Source organism: Pinus tabuliformis, chromosome 5_1 (genome assembly GCF_031772625.1).
Source record: "Pinus tabuliformis cultivar Carrire ecotype Pingquan chromosome 5_1, CPIR1, whole genome shotgun sequence".
Classification (NCBI taxonomy): domain Eukaryota; kingdom Viridiplantae; phylum Streptophyta; class Pinopsida; order Pinales; family Pinaceae; genus Pinus; species Pinus tabuliformis.
The window spans coordinates 825,133,636-825,156,642 of record NC_142305.1 but is presented as its reverse complement, the minus strand read 5'-3'; the positions used below and the strand labels follow the sequence as shown (position 1 = coordinate 825,156,642).

General features: G+C 34.0%; 1 protein-coding gene across 1 annotated transcript; it reads left to right on the top strand.

Annotated features, from left to right (window-relative positions):
- Positions 1–19,445: 19,445 nt before the first annotated feature.
- On the top strand, positions 19,446–21,930 carry LOC149167452 (uncharacterized). Its single transcript, XM_089431537.1, has one exon. It carries the CDS (start codon positions 19,531–19,533, stop codon positions 21,844–21,846), a length of 2,316 nt encoding a protein of 771 aa, XP_089287663.1. The 5' UTR covers positions 19,446–19,530; the 3' UTR covers positions 21,847–21,930.
- The last annotated feature ends 1,077 nt before the right edge of the window (positions 21,931–23,007 follow it).

The following is a 23,007-nucleotide window of genomic DNA, read 5'->3' as shown; positions in this document are numbered from 1 at the left end:
TGAAATAGTAACCATCTCCATGATTTCAGCCTCCTCAAGGATTTGTTGGCAACCCTTACAATTTTTTTTTGAGACAGTAGATGATGTCATTTCTACAACCTCTACCAACATATCTAATCTAGTTTCATTCTTAAAATGAAGTTGTTCTTTAACAAAGGCAATTTGTTTCTTTAACTCCTCATTTTCCTTTCTTATATTTGAACAAGAGGGTCAATTTTCATTTTACCTAGTGAAGTAACAACCTCTTGTTTTTTTGTATGCTCTTCTGTTACTAGTCCTCCTATCTCATGTTGTTTCTATGGTTCTTGTTTAGGCTATGGTTTAACAACCGATATTTCAGATGTAGAGGGGCTTTCTTCTACAAAATTCTCATGCTTTTCTTTTTCCCGTTACTCCTCAAAACCATCAAGTCCAGCTATATCATCACATTCCCCCTCAACTATAGTAGTTGGTTTTTGAGGCTCCTCTTGTATAACAACTACTCACACCCTTTTCCCAGGGGTTCTTCCACCAATTGACCTTTTCAATTTACTTTCCTGTACTACTACCTTTTTTGATAATCCCATAGTCCCTTTAGGGGTCTTCACTTCCTCAGCTCCAGTTTCAAGCACATCTGTTGTTCCAACAATTTATTCCTCCAACACTTCCTCTACAGTTGGGCACCCACCTCGTCTTTCCTTTGATGACTCACTAGACACCACCACAAGTTATTATATTCGTGTCTCCTTTCATCGTGAGGATGAAATAGGGGTTGTTCTAATGGAACTCCACCTCTTAGGGTTTCGTCGACCAGTCATATGAGGTGAATCAACCATACTTTGCTTAGAGGTTGTAGTTGTGTTTCTCCTGAAAGATGTAGCAATTTTAGAAACGAGTGTTGTTTCAGCACTGGGTGTTGCTTTAGTACTTTGTGTTGTTTCAACGCTGAATGTTGCTTCAGTACTTGGTGTTGTTTCAATGCTAGATGCCACTTTAGCACTCCCTTCATGCTTCTCATTCACATCAACACAAGGCCTCATTATCAAACCATTCCACAAGCTCCATTGTCTCTGTAATGAATGCATGATGATTAATTTAATGAGCACATCGTTAGTGACACAAGTTTATGGATGTTTTGTCCCTTTCTCAACTTATTCCATGTGTTGTAATGACTTCAAAAAGTAGTATGGTAAATTAATAAATTGCCTCGTCCTTAGGTGTGCCAGCAATTGAAAGTGATAATTGAAAATAATCCCAAAATGGCCCTCGCAGGTAATGAATTTTTGGATGAATAGGGATACCTCTTCCCAAAGGTGAGGAAGAGATGTTTTATCAAAACCCCTTCCCTTGGGTGTCAATTATTCTCCCTCCTATAAGAATATGGCCTTAGCTTCAGGATTGGCCACTTTCCTTGAGAACCACCATTCTCTTATCCTAGGCAGCCTTGTCACTTTTGTGATAACTTCTTCTCTACCAACAATTTTGAAATCCTAACCACAGAGTGTTGTTTAAATAAGGTTTGGGAAAATTCTAAAGTGACCAATTCATTGAAACCCTGTATTTTTTCAAAATAACTTAGCCATCCAGCCCTTTGAAAATTTTCCATGTTTTCCGATGGTATACCAGCACATTAATAGAGTTAGGTTCCTGTCTGACCGCTACTCCACCCAAAACTGCTCACAACCACACTACTCAACAATGCTAGGAACCTGTTACAGAGTTGATTTAGTGCACACAGATACTTTCTCAGGGGAGAATTTCAAGGTCTTGGAATTATCGACGGTTACTCCTCCTTATTACCAATTCAGGACTTTTAAATCAAAAGGAATTTTCAAACGGTTTCAATGATCTCCAGATGTAACAACATGAATAATAAAGAAAAAAAGTAATAATGATGAAGGAATATTGGTACTAACGATGAAAGTTACATTAATTTAATTGTAAAAAGTAATGGTTTCAGAATGGTCTAATCATGCAATATTATGGCATGGTGAGGTATGCATTAATTGGATGAATAATTAGATTTCCTAGATCCAGTCAGATTAGCAAAGGCAGCGCATGCTTAAGCAACTGTCTATGTAACAAAAATAACTACCATAACCTTAATTAATCCAAATATGTAAAGGAACTAAAATTTAATCCTATAACATCAAGCTTCAACAAACCAGAGACAACCCATACATTAGTTTATGATAACAATTGGCCTAAGACAGAGTAGTTCTAATGTCAAATTATAAGTAGAATTGGAATACGAAAGCAACAAGTGAAAAATGACATACTTAGGTGAATAATGGATGTTACATAATAAGACATGGCCCTGTTGGTAAAAAAGGGATAAAAAATAGGAAAATAAGTAGGAAAAAAATGACAATTCTATAACCCAACAATGTTCATGCCTTATCACCCCTAAATTGTATAACACATAAAAAAATATAATCCCAAGCCAGTATAACCCTTAACACCTACTAATTTTGAACCCTAACATCTTTTATCTAATATACCTTGTAGCCATAGCAACTATATCCCCAAAAGCATAACCCTATCACCCTTAACTCCTGAAACGTAACCATTATCACCAATAAACTCTTAGTAATAAAAACTATATATGTTCATCAATAACATATATGATCCATAACCTAATCCCATATACAAACATATTCTCTAACTCCTATATTCCCTAACACATAACCTATATGACACGTTCAAACCCTTTTCATTTTTAAATCTTAAACCAAATAAGCCCTATCCCTAAATGCATATATCCTTTGGACTTGGTATTAATAACCAAAATTCCGAAATGATTATATCCACTATAGTTGAGAACTATTATATTAACTTATAATCCTTAACACTATGAAAAATACCAACCCCTATAAATCCTAACCTTATAACCCTTAAAAAAACCCTAACCCTTAACAAATTTCCCTAATAAACCCTAACACATAATTAAAAACCCCTAGTTTCTAACCTACATAATCCTTAATCCCTCTATCCCATAGCCCAAAATATATATAAATCCTAATAAACCTCATTGTGTGACCTTTTAAACCTTATCCATATCCCTTATAAACCTTAATAACTAGCCCACAGTCCTTAATCCCCATACTCACTAAATCTGAATGTTGGCCCCATTAACTGCTCACTGTGCAGCGTTGGTGGATGACATTGGTGATGGGCATGTTGGAAAACGTTCCATGACTTTTCAAGAGAGTTTTGAAAAATATTCCATAGATGGGAATGAGGAACAATGACAATGAGACTACATGATGAATGTTGATGCAAATGTTGATGATCTCAAAGTTTATGTCGGGATGTCACACATCCTTGAGTCTTAAAACCATTGCATACCGTCAAGGGATGTACCTAGTATAACCATGTCAAATTTTGATGCATACAGGAACAATTGAAGAAATTTCAACGTTGGCTCCATTCACTGCTCACTGTGCTACATTAGTGGATGACATTGGTGATGGGCATGTTGGAAGACATTCCATATTGAAATTTCAAGAGAGTTTCAACACATAATCCATAGATGGGAATGACAAAAGATGAAAATGAGACTTCATGAAGAACGTTGATGAAAATGTGGATGATCTCAAAGATTATGCAAGAACGTCACACATCCTTAAGTCTTGAAACGCTTGCATACCTTCAAGGCATGTGTCTACTATAACCATGTCAAATTTCGACGCATACATGAACAATTTGAAGAAAAATCAACGTTAGCCCCATTCATTTCTCATTGTGCAGCGTCGATGGATGACATTGGTGATGGGCATGTTTGAAGACATTCCATGACATTTCAAGGGAGTTTTGACAAATATTCCATTGATGGGAATGATGAATGATGACAATGAGACTGCATGATGAACATTGATGCAAACATGGACGATCTCAAAGATTATGCGGGGACATCAAGCATCCTTGAGTCTTCAAACCCTCACATACTATCAAGGCATGTGTCTATTCTAACCATGTCAATTTTCAATGCATACAAGAATAGTTTGAAGAAATTTCAACATTGGTCCCATTCACTGCTCACCGTGCGACATCGGTGGATGACATTGGTGATGGGCATGTTGGAAGACATTCCATTACATTTCAAGAGTTTTGATAAAGTCCTAAATCCCCTAACCCCTAAGCCTGCATTGACCTTTAAATCCTTAAGCCCTAATTCACAAAGTACCCTTAATCCCTAAGCCATCGACCCTTAAACACTTAATCCCTAATCCCTAATCCCTTAATCCATAAACCCCTATGCCCTAATCATGACTTAAACATTAATCCCTTAACCCATAATCCCTAAGCCATTAACCATTAAACTACCTAACCCGTAAGCACAAAATCCCTAAGCTCTTTCCCTTAATACCTTAAACCCTAACCTCTAATCCCTTAACCCTTAATCCATATACCCAAAATCCATAAATTCCATAATCCTCAAATCCCCTATCCACTTAACCCCCATCACCTCAATTAATTAACTATTTAGGAACATTCGACACTAAAAAGGGAGCTAACCAAGATGATAATTTAGGTGCCAAAAAAGGAGCTAAATTTGGCGCTATCACTGGTGTTATTTATGGGGAAATTTATGGCACTATTTCTGACGTTATTTCTGGCGCTATTTTCAACACTATTTCCAACGCTATTTTCAATGCTATTTTCGTTGCTATTATCGACTACGTTAATTCCTAAATGTTTTGGTTAGTGCAAACAACACCAAAAATAGCACCATCTCGATAAATAGCGACGATTTTTTCAAAAATTTAGAGAAAAATACACTAAAATACTCCTTGGAAGGAAAAAAGGGAGCTAGTCATAGGGATTTGTTGTAGTGGTAACATTGTGAATATCAATAGTTGGAGATATGTCAATGTTATTTTATATCACATCTTCAAGAACAATACCCTATAGCTTTTTAATTCAAAATCCCCATCTATTTTGCATGATGTAACCACAAGTGTGATATTTTTTTAGGGACCCATCATTTAAGACAATTTAATTTCATATGTGGGTAATTTTTTTTTCTCATAATGACTTCAATAGCTTAAGATTCACCCCTATGACCTTGTATGAGGATTTCTCATAATCAAGTTAATGATATCTATGAAGTGAGAAATTAATGATATTGTGTATTTAAGTCCAGCAGAATCAGAATGGGATATTGAGATTAATAATTAGAGATCTCTCCATCTTATTTTATATCAAGGCAGCTAAAAATATTCATAATCATGTCGAACATTTGAGATTTCCCTAGTTAATGTTTATGCATTATTTTTAAGTAAAGTGATTATTTTCCTTAGTGATGATGTAAACCTCCTTAATGTTGTAGTTGAAATCATCAAAGATATAAGTAGAACTATGTTAATGAACATGCTAATTTTGAAATATGGAGTGGATATAGGATGTTGGAAATTTTTATCCAGATAACAAAGCCATATTGCACAGTTGAAATCCATATCATCTTTAAGGTTGTAGTGAATCCTAGTCATGGTATAGTTTCAGTCAAAGAATAAAGTTGTATCATGATCAAAGGTTGGATACAATTTAGAATAGAGGGAAAGAGGCATCATGAAAGGAGGTTTAGAATGAGAAGTGTGATATTTTTGCGAGCTTACTTATCTCCTAGCTCATCAATGAAGATATATTGCTGAGGGTTTAGAGCCAGTGAAAAGATTCTAGGTTGATCCAATCAATAAGGTATCTTTTATTGTTGGATTCTATGGGTTAGAGCTAGCTACAAAAGAAAACGAGTAGATTAATTCTTTCCCTCCCAATTTTACATTTTGAATATTATCATCCTACCAAAAACAATTTCAATTCTTTCCAATTTTACAATCTATAAGAAGGTATGCATTAAAGTAGACAATTGAGTGCCATGGTAATCTTAGATTAAGGTTGTCTTAATCCTTCCAACATCATGTCCGAAAATATCCTATAACATATGTAAAAAAAATTAACCAAAATATTATTCTTTTCTAAATTATATCTTTATTTTCCTTTTTCATATATGATTGAGACTTTTATATTGATGTTTTAGCAATTGCATTTCTAATACATTATGATTCATTGGCATCTATCACTTCATGATAAACATAGTACAAGTGTTACTCAATGAGGTCATGTGATAAGGAAATGGATAGAATAAACAAATGCATGCTATAGATATATATAAATTATAGGGGGATGATTTCCTATACTTGTTCTACAAAGAGACGCTACTTCAAAGATGGCATGACATTTGGACTGATAACTATTTTCTTAGAGTAGCAAATGCATCTCTTGCAACTATGTTTTTTAATGATTTCTAAGAGAAATGACATTTTATAGTTAATGTAATTGTTTTTGAAAAGTTCATTGCTCTTTAGATTAGACACAAATTCAATTACTATTGTCTTGATCAATGTTCAAACATTACCTTCAGGTAGAGTCACTAGATTCTCCTTAGTGTTTATGCATTACTCCTATCTAAAGTGACCATTTTTCCTTAGTGATGGTTGAAACCTTCTCAAAGTTGTAAACTAAGTAGTATAATGTATAAGTAGAACTATGCCAATGAACATGCTTTCTTTGAAAGTTGAAGTGAATCTAAGTTGTTGAAAAACTTTAGCTAGAGAACAAAGTGACAATTAACAATGTCACAAATTTTGAAACATTATGTTACAACTCTTTAATTCCAAAATCCTCTTGTATTCTACATGATATAAGAGTAGGTGTGATATTCATTTAGGGACATGTGATTTTAGTCAAGTTTAGTTAATATGTCGCTGATTTTTTTTTATTTTTTTTAATGATGTCAATGAATTGAGATTCGCCGTTATGAATTTATATGAGGGTTGCTCATAATTAAGTTAATGATGTCTATGAAGTAAGAAATTGATGATATTATGCATTTACGTTATGATGAATCATAATTTGATATTTCAGATTAATAACTGGAGATATATCCATCTTATTTTATATGAGGCAACTAGAATATTTATAATTATGTCAATGACTTCAGATTCCCCTAGGTAACGTTTATGCATTAATTTTAGCTAAAGTGATAGGATTTCCTTAGCAATGATGGAAACCTCCCAAAATTTCTATCTAAATAATACAAGGTATAAGTAAAGCTATGCCAATAGACACACTCATTCTTAATGTTGGAGGGAATATAAGTTATTGAAAATATTTGGTTAGAGAAAAATGTCATATCATGGAGTTGCAATCCATATCATCTTCAAGGTTACACTAAATCTTATTCATTGTATTTCTTCATTCAAATAAAATATTCATAGCATGGTTGGAGATTATATAAGGGTTAAACTAGATGGAAAGATCCATCCTTAAAGGAGGCTTAGAAGTGGCCAATATACCAATTCAAGAGGTGGTGCTATCAATTACTAGATCCAAACTTGGCTAAGGTATTACTAAGACTATGTAAATGAAAATCCCATATGATGAATTCCAATATGGTCATCTAGTCTAAATGATGTAAGAATAGGTGCGATAGTTTTTTTAGGGACCTATGATTTAAGTCAAAGTTTAGTTTATATGTGAATGGAATATAAGTTATTGAAAATATTTGGTTAGAGAAAAATGTCATATCATGTAGTTGCAATCCATATCATCTTCAAGGTTACACTAAATCTTATTCATTGTATTTCTTCATTCAAATAAAATATTCATAGCATGGTTGGAGATTATATAAGGGTTAAACTAGATGGAAAGATCCATCCTGAAAGGAGGCTTAGAAGTGGCCAATATACCAATTCAAGAGGTGGTGCTATCAATTACTAGATCCAAACTTGGCTAAGGTATTACTAAGACTATGTAAATGAAAATCCCATATGATGAATTCCAATATGGTCATCTAGTCTAAATGATGTAAGCATAGGTGCGATAGTTTTTTTAGGGACCTATGATTTAAGTCAAAGTTTAGTTTATATGTGAAATGAAGAAAGGTTCTTAGGGATCAATAGATTTAGTGTTGATATTCTAAATTGAATCAATTAATAAGGTACCTTCTATTATTGGATTCTATTGGTTGGATCCAACTACAAAGGAAAGTAGGTAGGTGTTGATCTCTTTCCTAGTTAAGGACTGAGTCAGCCTGCCAGGGTATGATTGAAGCTCTTTTATGTTTCTATAGAGGTGGTGCTCCTCTTTTACACTCATATTTTCAAATCTAATCAATAATGATAATTCAAGCATTCAATACATTCACTTGTGAGTGAACCATGTTATTTTAAACAAAATAATGAATAATAAAATTTGGTAAATATTATCTCATGAACAATTCATTCCACTATATAGATACACTCACATATAATGAATAAAACACATTTGAAGCTAATACATAGACAAAAAATAAAAGAGATGGCCCAAATATTTTAGAGAGTTCTAAAATAATTTCATTCATTTAATATCATAAAGATTCACAGGAGAAAATTCACGAGATCTCAGGGTTAACACAAGTCCATGAAATGAAAAATATAAAGTCCTCCCAAAAATAGCTCTTTATGAGAGTAAAAAATAATAATGCATATTTGAAATCAAGTAAATTAGGTGCCTAAAGCACTCTACAAAAATCCTGATACTTATATGAAACTTAAATGCATTAATCTCTAAAGGATTGGTATGGGGATCTCATGGGCCAATAAATAATATAGTAACTTGGAAGAAAATAAGAGAAATCAGTCAAGGATTGGTTTTTTGACTATGTAACACAATTCACAAAAATGGATGATAAAAAACAGTGATGAAAAAGCATGGGAAATTGCTTCAAATAAAATAAAACATACATGCTGAAAAATTACTAGTGGAATGGATCCCCTCTCTCCTTAGCAACATCAAGCATAGGAGTATTTATTGGTTTCATATGTCTATCAATGTAACAATTGGGTAGTTGCTCATGATTAATGATTTTATTCAATGATTTTTTAAGCCATTCTTCAATATACTCCTTCATAGGTGGAACAATAATATGTTGTTTTACCCTTAATGAAAATATTTCCTCTTAAATTTATTTTAAATCTGAGCATAATTGTTCAATAGTCGACAATTGATATTCATCATCATTCATGAATATAACTAATAATTTCTTGATTTATTCCTCTAGGAATTCTGTTAAATAATCAACTTCATTACCCTATGATGTTTGATGACTTTCTTTTATCATATCCTTTGGAATTAACATGGAGTCTCTAATTATTTGGCTAGCCTCGAAGGTCTTCAAAATTTTTCTTGCTTTTAATAAGTCATTACTCCTATAGCCATTAATTTTCGTTCATTCAAAAATAAAATCCTTTAACATTTGAATTATGGCATACCATCCCACTTTGATATTCTTTATTCACTTCCTATTCTAAATTCCTTGTTGTGTGTTCTAGAAATCACTAAGGGTAGAAATTTAGTAATAAATGTTTTTAAATCATTTTTAGCAAAACATTAATCATGTTCCAAGTCTTTTTGCAAATAGTCATTGAAATAAGAAATCCTATGAGAAATTTTTTTTAAGTATAAGCATATCTCCCATGCTTCTTCAATGGTACTTAGTCAGTTATTGATATTATTCATGACATAAGTTATGATCCCATTCAATAGCTTGGATGCTTTCTTAATTTTGTTTAGTGTGCTGGGTGTGACTAGTGGTGTAGGTTCTGGGGATGCAATAACTAGAGGGGGCGTGAATAAATATATAATATTTAGAGCTTCTTCAAGGTCACTAATTTTCCTTTTTAGTTGCATGTTTTCAATATCTTTCTCTATAATAGAACAAGGAAGGGAATCCCTAGTGGTCATATGTAATTTAAGAAGTTTGGTAGGTTCAACTCATGATACATCTACCCATGAATTCCATTTTCGTGTCACCTTCTTGTTCTTAACATATGCCTTCTAAATTCATAACTTATTTTCGACTTTGTCATAGTGAGTACTATGCATGATTAATGATTGCTCTTCAAATATGGTTGGATCCTTTGTAGTAATTTCTTTCATTATTCTCTAAATTTTTGTGAGATGTAATGCTACCCAATTAGGTATTGTAACACTATCTACGTCAATATTGATGGGTCCTTAATAATTTGATCCCCTTTTATTAGAACTTTTGCTACTGCTTAATGAAGTAACACGATATTTTTCCAAATCGACACAAGGGGCGGATTTTCACCTTCATCTCCACCAAAATGTTGTTCATTACTCTCTCCTCTTATTGTAGTTGTCTCTTGTTATTTGAGTGTTAAGGATGAACTTTGAAAAGTCATTTGAGCTAATGAGGTTGTATGTTTGCAAGGTTTGTCCCCCTCTTCTCAATTTTTCTCTTTTTCCCTGAGTTGGTACTGACTTGTGTGACTAAATCATCATCATGTGTAGCTTTATTTTTTTCTCTTGAAGTTTCCACTTCATTATCTCTAGTTCCCTTTACATTCTTAGTAAACATATTTCCATATCTTAATTATGATTGATGTTGAGAAAATAATCCCTCAAGATCAAAACCTTGGACAAGGTTATCCTCTTTTAAATTGAAGGTTTTCAACAATTTAGATAACTTTGCTAAATGTGAAGAGATCTTCACCACAACTTCTCAATTCTTGAATGGTAACGAAATAAAATTGCTTTTTATTTTTCTTGTCAAATAGAATTTATCAGGAACATTTTTTCTTACATATATGTCTGATAAAATACCTTTCATAAATAAAAAAGAGGGAGCAACAAAGGAATGTCTTGGTACCCATAAAGAATAATATATTTATGATTGTATTCTTGCACTTGTACGCCTTTTCCCCTTAGGAAATATTGTGCTTGTTGAGTTAACCTTGGTGTTTCAAATCCATTTAACATGTATCTAAAATCCTTGACAAATTTTTCTTGGACAAGGCACATATGAAATGATGGTTTATGTTTCCATAAAATAGGATATTAGAACTACAATGGTTGTGTTTTAGGATTCATATTTCTCTTAATAGGTAGGTAGTTGAACAAATTATGTTAAACTATCACTATCAACAGATATGTTGCCATAAAGAATATTTGAGTCTTTAAATAATTTGCTAATTAAAAAGAAATATTATTGGAAATTACCTCACCCTAGTTGAAGATAATATCCTTCTTGAAAGAATAATACAAGATGTATAGGATTGACCTAGATATATGAGATGTTGGGCCATGTCCCATTATAAAAGAAAACAACAAAGATATGTCCGTAGGGATTTGATGGCACTAAGATATATAGAATAAAAAATGGTTTGCATATGCACTAATTGAGCCATGAATTCTCCAAAAATATTCACTCCCATACCCTGAGAATCAAGGAAAGCATTTGCCTCAAGTAATTTAAGTTTCCTGTTTGGAGCTAGAAGCTTCAACATTTTCCTAATGGATTTTGGAATCAAAATGATTGATATCTTCCCTTGCATAGAAAATTTAACAATCCTAGTTTTAGAATCAAAATGGTGTGTGCACCAAGAAACACCTTCTTTGAAATAAAAAATTTCAGGAACACATCCAACATTTGTAAGACTTGTAGTCTAAATTTTACTATTGAGCTTCTACATAGGTGATGAATTTAAATACCACTGTCATGCCATTGACCAATGGAAATTTTTATCTTGTCAAGAAAGTGAATTAACTATATCCCCACAAAAGAACTCCTTTTGTTTACTAACCATATTACTTTATCTTTGAAGGGACTTTCATATATGTGATACGTCAAATGTTGTATTATAGATCTCTTAGCTATTTAAAAGCTCAATATACATGTAAAATATACTAATACATCCCTTCATCTCATACCAAATTCACCGAGACATGTGAGAATCATAATTGGGAGTTAATAATCTAGGGCATGTCTTGCATGGAATAATAGGAAATTTGATTCACATAATGCCATATCACCACCTTTTTACCTTGAATATTGGGATTTCTTAAACGAGCTTTGAATTATCCATGAAAGGAGGAAAAATGATATTTTCACAAATTTCACTAACTATAGATTGTGATTTGAAAAACCGTGTTTATAAGAATATATGGTATCATAGGGTTGAACTCTCATATGTGCAAAGAAACAAGAGTGTGGAAAAGTAGTTGTGCAGAAGGAAAGGTGTGTGGAGGAATAGATGTGCGAAGAAATGGATGTGTAGAGGAATGGACAAAAGGTATTTTTCACATCAAGTGAGAAATGGCTAAGTATTATAGTAATGTGGGACTAACTATATGCAGATGTGTGGAGTGAAAAGTACACAAGGTGCATAACTCTTGTTCATGGTGAAATTTCTCCACAATGCTTTGAAGCTATGTATAATTGTGGAATTTTTTAATAGAGATAGGAGAAGTATGAATGATTGATGAAAATTAATGATGGTTTAGTTTGAGTTGAGTTAATTCATAAAAACATATCAACATATTAGACCCAACTGTGGTATAATGACCCCCTGTGCGTTACTAAAATCTAGGAGGCCTTGAATCCATTGGGAATGGAGTCAAAATCCTTTTTCTTTTATTTACATGGAAGAGTTGAATGTGAAGCATATTGAATATATACAAATGTTAGATTTCTATAATATAAGGACCACGAATAGACTTAGGCAAAAAAGTGCTTAAGATGTTTCCCGTTAATTGACAACTTCAAAAGTTTACTATCCATTCCTTTTAATGTGCATGAATAAAACCACAAATATTTTCTATTAGATATGATCATATCCATAACTCTTCAAATTTAGTATGCACTGCAGGTTTTTATTTGCCTTTATTCCATAATAGAACTAGTTCACTTTGGAATTTTTCTTTTTTTTCGTAGCTCCTCCTTTGAAGTGTCTAGTATCATTTCTTGCCTTTTCTGAATGTTCTTGAACGCTTTTTCCCTTTTATCTTTTATTTGGATCAATTGGTATAGTAATGTTTATGTTACCATAAAATTTGGCAGGCCTTGGAGAGGGAAACCTTGCAAGACAAAAGCTAGCCAAAGTGTTAACAATGAGGTAGAGGCCTAATGTCACCTTAGCTAAAACCTCCTACTGTTTATGGAATTTCACCGATGGGAGGATTCCAGGTAGGAAGGAGATAAATTGAAATATATATGTTGGGTATAAGGAATAAAGTGATCAATCTAGAATGCATTCAAGAGATAGACACAATAATGGTTCAAGGCTTCAAAGAAGCAAAAAAATCTCAAAGAAAATCCCTAAAAAAGGAAGGCTCAAGACCTAGGGTTTTGATATTTTTTATGGTGATAAGTATTCACAAGGTCAAGGCTCGAAAGAAAAGTCTTTTTGAGATATACTTCGACAAGTACTAAGCTCATACCACTGTCAAGAAAGTCCTCAAGTTGAGGCAGAAGAAACTGGGGTTTCCCTCTTGGAGCAACACATAGGGAAATAAATTTTATGGATGAAATATAAGTGGATTCCCACCAAACTTGGAGGTCAAGTAGCCAATACCCTAGGCCAGATTTTTAGTCTCTTATATTTCTACAATGCCTCCTCCCTAAAATTTCGCTGCAAGCCCTAGATTTTTTCCCTAGCCTTAAAAGGACCAAATTTAAGGGGAGAAAACTATGGATAAAAGTTAGTATTTATCACCAATGACTTGGACAAGTTCCTTGTTCTTTAGGCATATGGATTCAAGCATGTGATAGGTAAGCCAAATTTATTGTTAAAGAGGTTGAAATTTGATGCCCTAGGTATCAAAATTCCAACATTTACCCACTTAATGATAAATGGACTCTAATGGAGAGTTATATGAATTCCTCCACTAGGAACATTTATTACATGTTATACAATTAGTAACATATAAAATTCTCAACTTGATAGCTTTCCAAAAATTATCTTCAACAAATTAGGGCACAAATAAGCATAATCTAGAAGCAACAGTTCCATACATTAGACATATTAAAAATGATAAACTTCAACAATAGGAACTTACAAGATAACATGTTGTATATCCATCCATTCACCAAAGAAATAGCTCTAAAGACAATCCAAAAAACTTCCAAACATCAAAATGCATTCCAAGAACCTCCAATAGCCAAGAAGGAACAAATGTGAATTTCTCTCAAGAGATCGAATTCCAAGCGTGATGATGATGAGAGACTAAATGAGGTCTCTCATATTTATACATGTCCAATCAAGTCTAATTTTAGCCTAAATCCACTCTTATTTTCAAATGGAAGGCAAAAACTAATTATGGTCACAAGCCAACCACATAGCCAATGTGAAATCATAAAAGTTAACCCATAAGAGGGTCAAAATGTTCATTTAATCATTGCATGGGCCTCTTCAAGGCATGTGTTCAACTCCCTTGGTGCCAAACTGAGTCAAGAGGGATCCAAAATTATCCTCTACGTGTTGGCCCCTATATATCCATGCAAATCAGTATGTGAACCCTGGTTTTGTGTTTGGGGCACAAAATGGGTCTCATGGGTCTCCTGGTGATCAAATAGCCTAATTCTGCTCCAACATTGAGGGCTCAGAGATTGGTGTTATCCCTCCCATGTCTCAAGGGGTGAAACAAAGCTCATCTGAGCCTTGGATCAACTTCCAAACCATAATTGCACTTCTAAGTCGTTTGGGAGCATACTAGTCCAAGTGCATTGTCTCATTAATAATGTGGGGCAAAGAACAAACCACTGTGGTGTTGAAGGTGCCCATGGAATGGAGTGATGCTCTGTAAGTAATAGGAGTCTCATGGCTCTCAACACTTCACTTGAAGGGTGTCATATGCTCCTCTAGTGGATGTGGGCCCTAGTAAAGTTGCCCAACCCATGATGGAAACCACCTGCCAATCACACATAATGTCCAATGTTGCATCTTCAAAATTAGGTACAATTAATCATTAATGCATTTAAGTGAAGCAAGCTTGTTAATCAAAGGAAAATTGAGATTTCATATGGGCTTCTCTTTCAAATTTGGGGTTTTGATCTCGAAATAGTGTTAAATCCCTAGGTAGGAGTGGTTAATAAGTGATCCTAGCCCCTAAGGGGAAAGACATGTCCCTGGTACATCCTTCATTCAATAGGTGGCATATGAATAATGATGAATGGATGGGGATAAAGGGGTCTCAGGGCCAAATTCCATGGGTACAAGGATACAATGATGATGGAAGTCCACATATTGAGCATAGAATTGTGAGGATGGAGAAATCATGGTTACATGAGTTACCCCAACCTTTGTTTTTCCACCCCTCTTTATTTTCCTTTTGTTTTTTCTTGATTTTTCTTTGTATTTCTACTCCAGGAAATGAGAGCATAATATGAATGATGTAAAGCAATTATTAGCCCCTTAAGGTAGGGTAGTTCATCGCCCACAAGGGGTTGGGGCATGCATGGGTTCCTTTAATGATGTGAGGGGCACTCATGGGCCCTAGGAACCAGGTGATGGCCGTAATGATAAGGGGTAGAGATCATGTTTGGATTTTTCCCACGTGCTATATAAATGTCCTGACCATATTTTTCATTTTATGGCTTTATTTTTCCTTTGTTTCTTTCTTGTGGCCATGATATGCTTTTAAATTTCTTTTCGCTAAATCAACCTATGGAGAAACATTTCAGGCTCAACCTAGATATGTGGACTAGGGGAGGGGTGTGCTATACCTTGTGGACCCAATGGTCATGTGGATCAAGAGAGGGAAAACGGTGAAGTAGAGCCTGTAATGTGTGGAGGGGAGTGAAAAATTTGGAACGCGAAAACAAGACCATGCTACCAAAATTGGGGTTTGCCAAGTAGTGCCCTTCTTAAAGCCATAAGCTAATAGGGGAGATCCCACGAGACTAGGATTGAAGATTAACTCTTATTTAAGTTTAGGGAACAAAACCATGGTGAAATCCATTCCTTCTTCCAAGTCACCCAATAATCAATGCCTAAAATGCCCAAATGAAAAACAAGCATAAGCACTTGATTTCATAATGAAAAACATACCTTTTGGGTCATATTTACTAACTTTTAACATATGCTCTTAATAGATGGGAAATGAGACATACAACTAATGCAGGGAGCGAAGATAAAATGGCACATCACATCAACTACAAGGTTTCTATCAGGGGCTATTGGCTTCCAGCTATAAGAAGATGACTAGAAGAAGATGAATAGAAGAAGTGCTCTCCTAGGGGTACCCACTTTTGGTGGGCAACAATTTGCATGTATGCGATCCCTTCCTCATCTTGAATTTCGGTTGCTATAGCCAATACATTGAATTCCATATGTATATGAAATATTTCATCCTTTCCATATACCAAACAAATTGAAGATTGACCTGTGCTACCCTTTGGTGGCATCCTGTTGGTCTGTAAATATTTTGATAACTTTTTATGCCAATTCCTTTGATTTTCAACAATTGTTTTCATTAGAATTTGTATCAAATAATTATTTTTTTATTTGGATAATCCATTCTCTTGTGGATAATAATTAGAATATTTCCCATTAATATTCCAAACTTACCATGAAAACTTGTAATCTTTAAACCAAAAAATATTGATCCATTATCTGTAATCATTTTTTCTAGAACACCAAATATTGCTAGAATGTTTCCTTCTAAAAATTATATGATATGTTTTGTGTTGGCTTGATTTAGAATTACAACTTCAAGCTATTTGGTAAAATAATCAGTGGCTATTATGATACAAGCATATCACATGCTATATTTAGGATTTATAGGACCAATAAAATTCAAGCCCCATTGAGAAAAAACACTGTTGATCGTGATTGCCTTTAGGAGCACAATAAATTTATTTTCCTTTCCTGAGAAATTTTGACATGGAACATGTTTCTTCACAAAATAATATACCTCTCTGAAAAGTGTGGGGTAATAAAATCCAACTCTAAGAATTCTATGAGAAGTAATTCCCAGACATAAGTGGCCTCCACAAACACCTTCATGAATTTCTTTAATGAGCGCCACATATTTGGGACTGCTAATACGTCTTAGTAAAATTCTACCATGATTTCTTCTAAATAAAATTCTAGAAAATATCAAATAAACATTGGATTCCATTTTTAGTGTCCTTTCTTTGATTTCCATTCCATTTGCAAATTGTCCTAACTAAGTAAAATATAATATGTTTGTACCATTCAGATTTCAACAATGATTTTTTTTTGAGAAAAGGGAGGTGGTTCAATATTGACTGCTTCTTTACACCATTCATTTTACATAATCCTTGTATTTTTAAATCTTTTAATGGCTTTATTTCAATAACATTCTCTCCTTTTGTAATTTGGCCAACCAATTTTCCCATTTCCCTCCTATGAGTTTTTGTGTTAACATAATTTTCATAGGTGGATATGGTATGTAAGCAATTACATGAAATATCAAGATATAATTTCTGAAATATAGAACAACTTTAACCAATGTGTACGCTTATTTTTTCATAGGAGAGTATTTTAATTCATATTCTTACAAACACTTACTCGTGAATGAGATATGCTATTGATTCAATTTATTCTATTGTGTAATACTAAGAGTATAGTTTTTTTTGGAAGCAGAATAATATAAGGTGAAATATTTCCCAAAATATGGGCTGATAAGCATTGGAGCTGAAGGAATTGTTGTTTTATGCCCAAGAAAGCCTTCTATGGATTATCGGTCCATTCAAACCTTTGATACTTCTTTAACAATATCTTTATAGGTCTAATGATTGAAGCACAATGTGACACAAATATTCAAATAATGTTTATCTTCCCAAATAATGATTGAACATCTTTGCATCATGTTGTAGCCTTTGGAAAAGTAACCACCCTTTAGAAAATGGAACTTAACATTTCTTTGGATCTAGATATATTCCATATAGCCTACATATTTCAAAAAACAAATGTCAAAAATGAGATGCTCTCAACTTAGAGTAGACTATTAGATCATCTTGATAATAAATCATGCTCTTTACTATCATCTCCTTGAATGCATGATCCATGGCTCTCTGAAATGTATCACCCACATTTTTTGATCCAAATGGCATCTGCATATAAGCATAAGTTCCCTAGATATGGTGAATCCCATCTTATGTTTATCTTAATCAATTACCAATATTTGATTAGATCTTGAAAATCCATCTAGCATATTTATTATTGCAAAACTCATGATTTTTTGTAATGACATCTCCATGTTTGGTAAATGACTGTTATCTTTAAGAGAAGCCTTGCCGAGGTCTCAGAAATCAATACATACTTGGATTTATCCATTATTCTTTCTAACTTCAATTGGGTTTGAAATCCCATTAGAAAGTCTAATTGGAAGTATAATATCGACATTTTCTATTTTTTCAATTTCTAATTTGACCAATGGTTCTAACTTAGGATTGATTATCCTTGGCTTCTGTTTGACTTGCTGGGATATGTCCTTCAAAGGAATAATGCAATGTATGATTGATTTATCCTATTCTTCCAAATCACGATAAACCTAAGCAAAAGCGCATTGGAAATCCTTTATATATATATAAGTCTACTTTATGCTCAACACATGTACTTCCTGAATTTACTAGATTAGATTTTGTGGATTTCTAATATTCATCTTCTGAACTTCTTGGATCTTCTTAATTGATGATTCTTCTGATAATTTACTAATTTGAACTTGATCATCTCAAGTGAATAAATATTCAAAATACATAGGTATTTTGTCATTATGATTTTTTCTTAATTCTTCCTTTTCATCAGTTTCTTTAGCAAGAAATTCAACACTATGCTCTTCATTTTCAATATCCGCAATTTTTTTTATTTTATTTTTTATTTTTTTATTTTTTTATTTCTTTTTTATTTTTTATTTTTAATTTTATTTATTTATTTATATTTATATTTATATTTTATATTTTTTTATTTTTATTTTTTTATCTAGAATAGATGAAAATAATATTATTTCAACACGAAATGAATTATGAATGGGTTAAGAATCATCTTCCTGATTTCTTTTCCTGTGGAATAAATAATATGTTGAAGGAATAAAAAATTTGGATCAATTCACAAACTCTTCCATCATAAGTTTTTAATTTACTCTTCTTGGTGTTATACTTTTTCGAAATTTAATTGAAAATCAATTCATAATCTCCCATAATAATAATATCTTTAATTTTTCAATTGATGGGAAAGTATCAAACCTTGAATAAATGCTTTATATCCAACTTCCTTGTTGGTATAGTCAAATTGTAAGCGAAATGCATTTGGAAACCATTCCCTTTGAGGATTTTTTAATGTTACACCAGCTCTTGTCTGACAATTGAAGAAGCACCATCAAAGCACATTTCTGGAAAACCTATAAATGAAATTTGGTCACTATTATTTACAAAATTTACATCACTTAAGACAATGTAATTACCATGAAGAGTGTCAATGTAATTGGAAACTAATTCAACTTTTTTCTTCTAAAAAAAATTGGATTCTTTTGTTCACAAGTAAACATTTGTTAATCAACCTTCTTTATTTGGGAGTATCATGCAACTGGCATCATTCATTATATACCCTCATAAGGGGAAACTCCATTCTCTTCCTAGTACCAAACTGCATACTATAGGTAAAACAACTACAATTATAGTAAAAACTATATTAATGTGAGGAGTTGAGCGGTAGGAAAAAACAGCGATCTCGGCTCTTATCCATGGCTTCCACTGATCCTGTTGCAGATACCGTCCCTGCCAAGCCTGTGGCGAATGAAGCTGTCAAAGCGGTTGAAGAAAAGCTCTTAAAGGAACCGAAGGAGAAAAAGGTGAAAAACCTGAAGGAAAAGAAGTCGAAGGCTGCCAAGGGTTCCAAACCCCCGCCTGCACATCTCCCTTATTTCCAGAGGATTTCTGAAGCCACAGTGGCTTTGAAAGAGCGTGGCGGATCTAGCCCTCATGCGATAGCGAAGTACGGGAGCGAAAAGTTTAAATCTGATCTGCTCCCTGTTTTCAAGACGAAACTTAAGGCACAGTTCCAGAATCTGACAAATTCCGGCAAGCTAACCATAGTGAAAGGCTCTCATAAGTTTGAGGGATGCAAGAAGACGAGTAAGCCCAGCAAGGGTTTAGTCAAAATCAAGCTGGATCTCCTGACCCAGATACGGGCGCCTTCATATTTCAAATCCAAGGAGGATGTGAGACAACTGTTTGATGAAATGCCCAACCGAGATTTGATCTCAGAGAGGGATCTGATCCCAGCCATTGCAATCCCGTGTGAGAAGCAATGGTTAGAGAACGTATGGCCTTTGCTTGGCCCTACAGATTACAGAGTCGGGAGTTTCAGTGGAGCCTCGATTCCGTGCAAACCAAACTTGGCAATGAAAATTGCGTGCTGCCCTGCGAAGGAAAAGAAGGAACTCGATTACCCTAGGATCGGCACAAGCGTTTTGAGCGAGGGAGCGTTCTTCAGTAAAAATGGAGCTTTCAGGATGGAAAAACGCAGCTTATATTTAAGGTATGAAGGAAAAACCCATTTTATAGAATATCAGAATGCTGTTCTATTAATATATGATGTAGATCTGAGCACCTACATACCATGGGGCTCTGCCTGGGAGCCATTACCAAGGGACAGCCAGATCTGGAAACCCCATGGGATGGAAAAAATTAAAAAAACAGGGGATTGCCAGGGTAAAGATTGGATCCAGATCTTCATCAAACAAACAGGGGGCAGCCACTGCTGCATGCGACTCAGCAAGAATTCAAACATACAAGAGCTAAAAAACAAAATACAAATCCAACTTGGAATTCCCATAAGACACCAGAACCTGATTTGTGCAGGGCGTAGCTTACAGGACCATCTTACTCTACAGGAATATGGGATCTGTCAGGATACAACCATATACCTTAATCTAAGACTGCGTGGAGGCTGCAATGGATCTGGCTCAAAGACCTCAGGCTCCTTTCGGGATGCAGTAAAGGGGAAGGGAAAGATGCAGGTCAAACCAATGTTACCACCAGAACAACCTGGGCCACATATAGTAGAACAAAATCTGGAACATGCAATGCTACAAGTTACTATACCAGAGGTAACTACAATACACTCTGACTTCACAAAACATGCTGTAATATGTAGATTCAATGGTTTCTGGCCAAAATCAAATGCTTTACATCAATGGATACATTCCCGCTGGACACCAGAATGTAATATATACCTATGTTCAAAAGGTTTTTTCATTGTTCAATTCCACACAGAGGAAGAAAGGGACAACATCATCAATGAGGGGCCTTGGTTTTGGGGTAGTGCAGGTCTCTTTGTTACCCCTTGGTTTACTGATTTCGACCCTAATACTATGAAAATCACAACAACACCTGTTTGGGTGAGGCTTCACAACCTCCCATTACATCTCTGGCACCCCATAGTATTATATGCCATTGGGAATTCCTTGGGGAAATTCCTAAAAGTTGATGAAGACAGAAATAGCAGAGGGATATACACATTTGCCAGAATTTGCGTTGAAGTGGACTTGAGTCAGGGGCTGCCTGATAAAATATCATTAATCTATAATAACACTGAGAGGATACAGCCCCTAGACTATGAAAACACAGCATTCAGATGCCGCAGCTGCCAGCAAACAGGACACCTTCAAAATTCTTGCCCACTGGCCAGAAAGAATACAAAAGGAAACAAAAAACAGCCAAAAAAGCCAAATGGGTGGCAGAATACAGAACCGCTGGAAGAAGAGGACAATCAGCCAGAGCATAAAGTGAATCAAGAGGAACCAGATATAAATATGGAACAGAATGGTACACATGAAGAAAAAGCACCAGACCCGCAAATGGCAGACCATGTTCGGCAGCAGGAAACGCCACGGCCGGAAGCTAGTGGCAACAAAAGAACCCATGGATCAGAAGGATCAGAATCTGACAAAGAACCACCAGCGAACACGCAGGAATACTCACAGGCCATCATTGTTCCCCCTTCTGACTCACAGGGTTGGCGTAGGGTGGAGAAGAAGAAGGGCAGGAAAGTATAGGCTTTGATGTAATTGTAATTTTTTTATTTTATTCTTTTTTCGAGTATACTTGTCCTATTCATGGACAGCGATCTGCATATGATCTAAGCATCTACAAAATGTAATTTATTTCAATATGAATATAAATTACGACTTTTTTCCACGTGAAAAAAAAAATGTGAGGAGTTGAGCTTATTGATGTGCAAAAATATTTGATTTCTCCATATGATGGTAATTTTCTTGAATTAATTGCACAAATACTTTCCCTGTTTGATAATATTTAGTACAATCCATACCAATTGCTCACATATTGTATGCAAGCATAATATTATTAGTAGCATCGTTATCTAGCAGACAATTATGCAATACAAACTCTGGTGTTTCTGGGTTGATTCAATGAATAATTTATCTTCTATTGTTGGATTCTATAGGTTGGAGTGAACAACAAAGAAAATAGGTAAGCTAATGATTTCTCTCTCGATTTTACATTTTGAAGAATACCAACCTACCAAAAGGAAATTGTAATGCTTGGCAATTTTACATTATGAAAATAGGTATAATTTGAAGTAGATGACTACGAGTCATAGTCTACTTAGCTTTGGGTTGTCTTTATGCCTTCTAGCATTATATCCAACAATCTCCTATACCATATGCAAAATTGTTTAAGTGAAATAGATTATGCTTTTTTAGAATTGCATCAATACATTTCTTATTCACATTTGATTGAGGCTTTTCTATTGATCTTTTAGCCGTAATTTACATTTCCAAGATTTTTTGATTCACTAACATGTATTACTATGTGATAAATTTAATACAAAAATTCTTTAATGAAATCTTGTGACAAAGAAATGTATAGAATAAAGAAATTCACACTACAAAGAAATGCAAATTACACAAAAATAATTTATTATACTAATTCTACTAAGATATTACTTTAGAAATGATATTACATTTCAACCATAACCATTTTTTTCTAAAACTTAAATGTTTTTTCAATTATGTTTTCTATAATTACTAAAAAAATTAGCATTCTCTTGTTAATGTAATAGTTTCTAACAATGTGTGCATTATTCTTTATGTTAAATATAAATTCAAGTACCATTGTTTTGATTAATATTTAGAGATTACATTTAGGTAGAGTCACTAAAGTGTTTTAAAAACAAAGGAAACATTCTTTAAAGT

Coding starts and splice junctions, on each gene's coding strand:
- LOC149167452 (XM_089431537.1), top strand. CDS start 19,531: ATGGCTTCCACTGATCCTGTTGCAGATACCGTCCCTGCCAAGCCTGTG.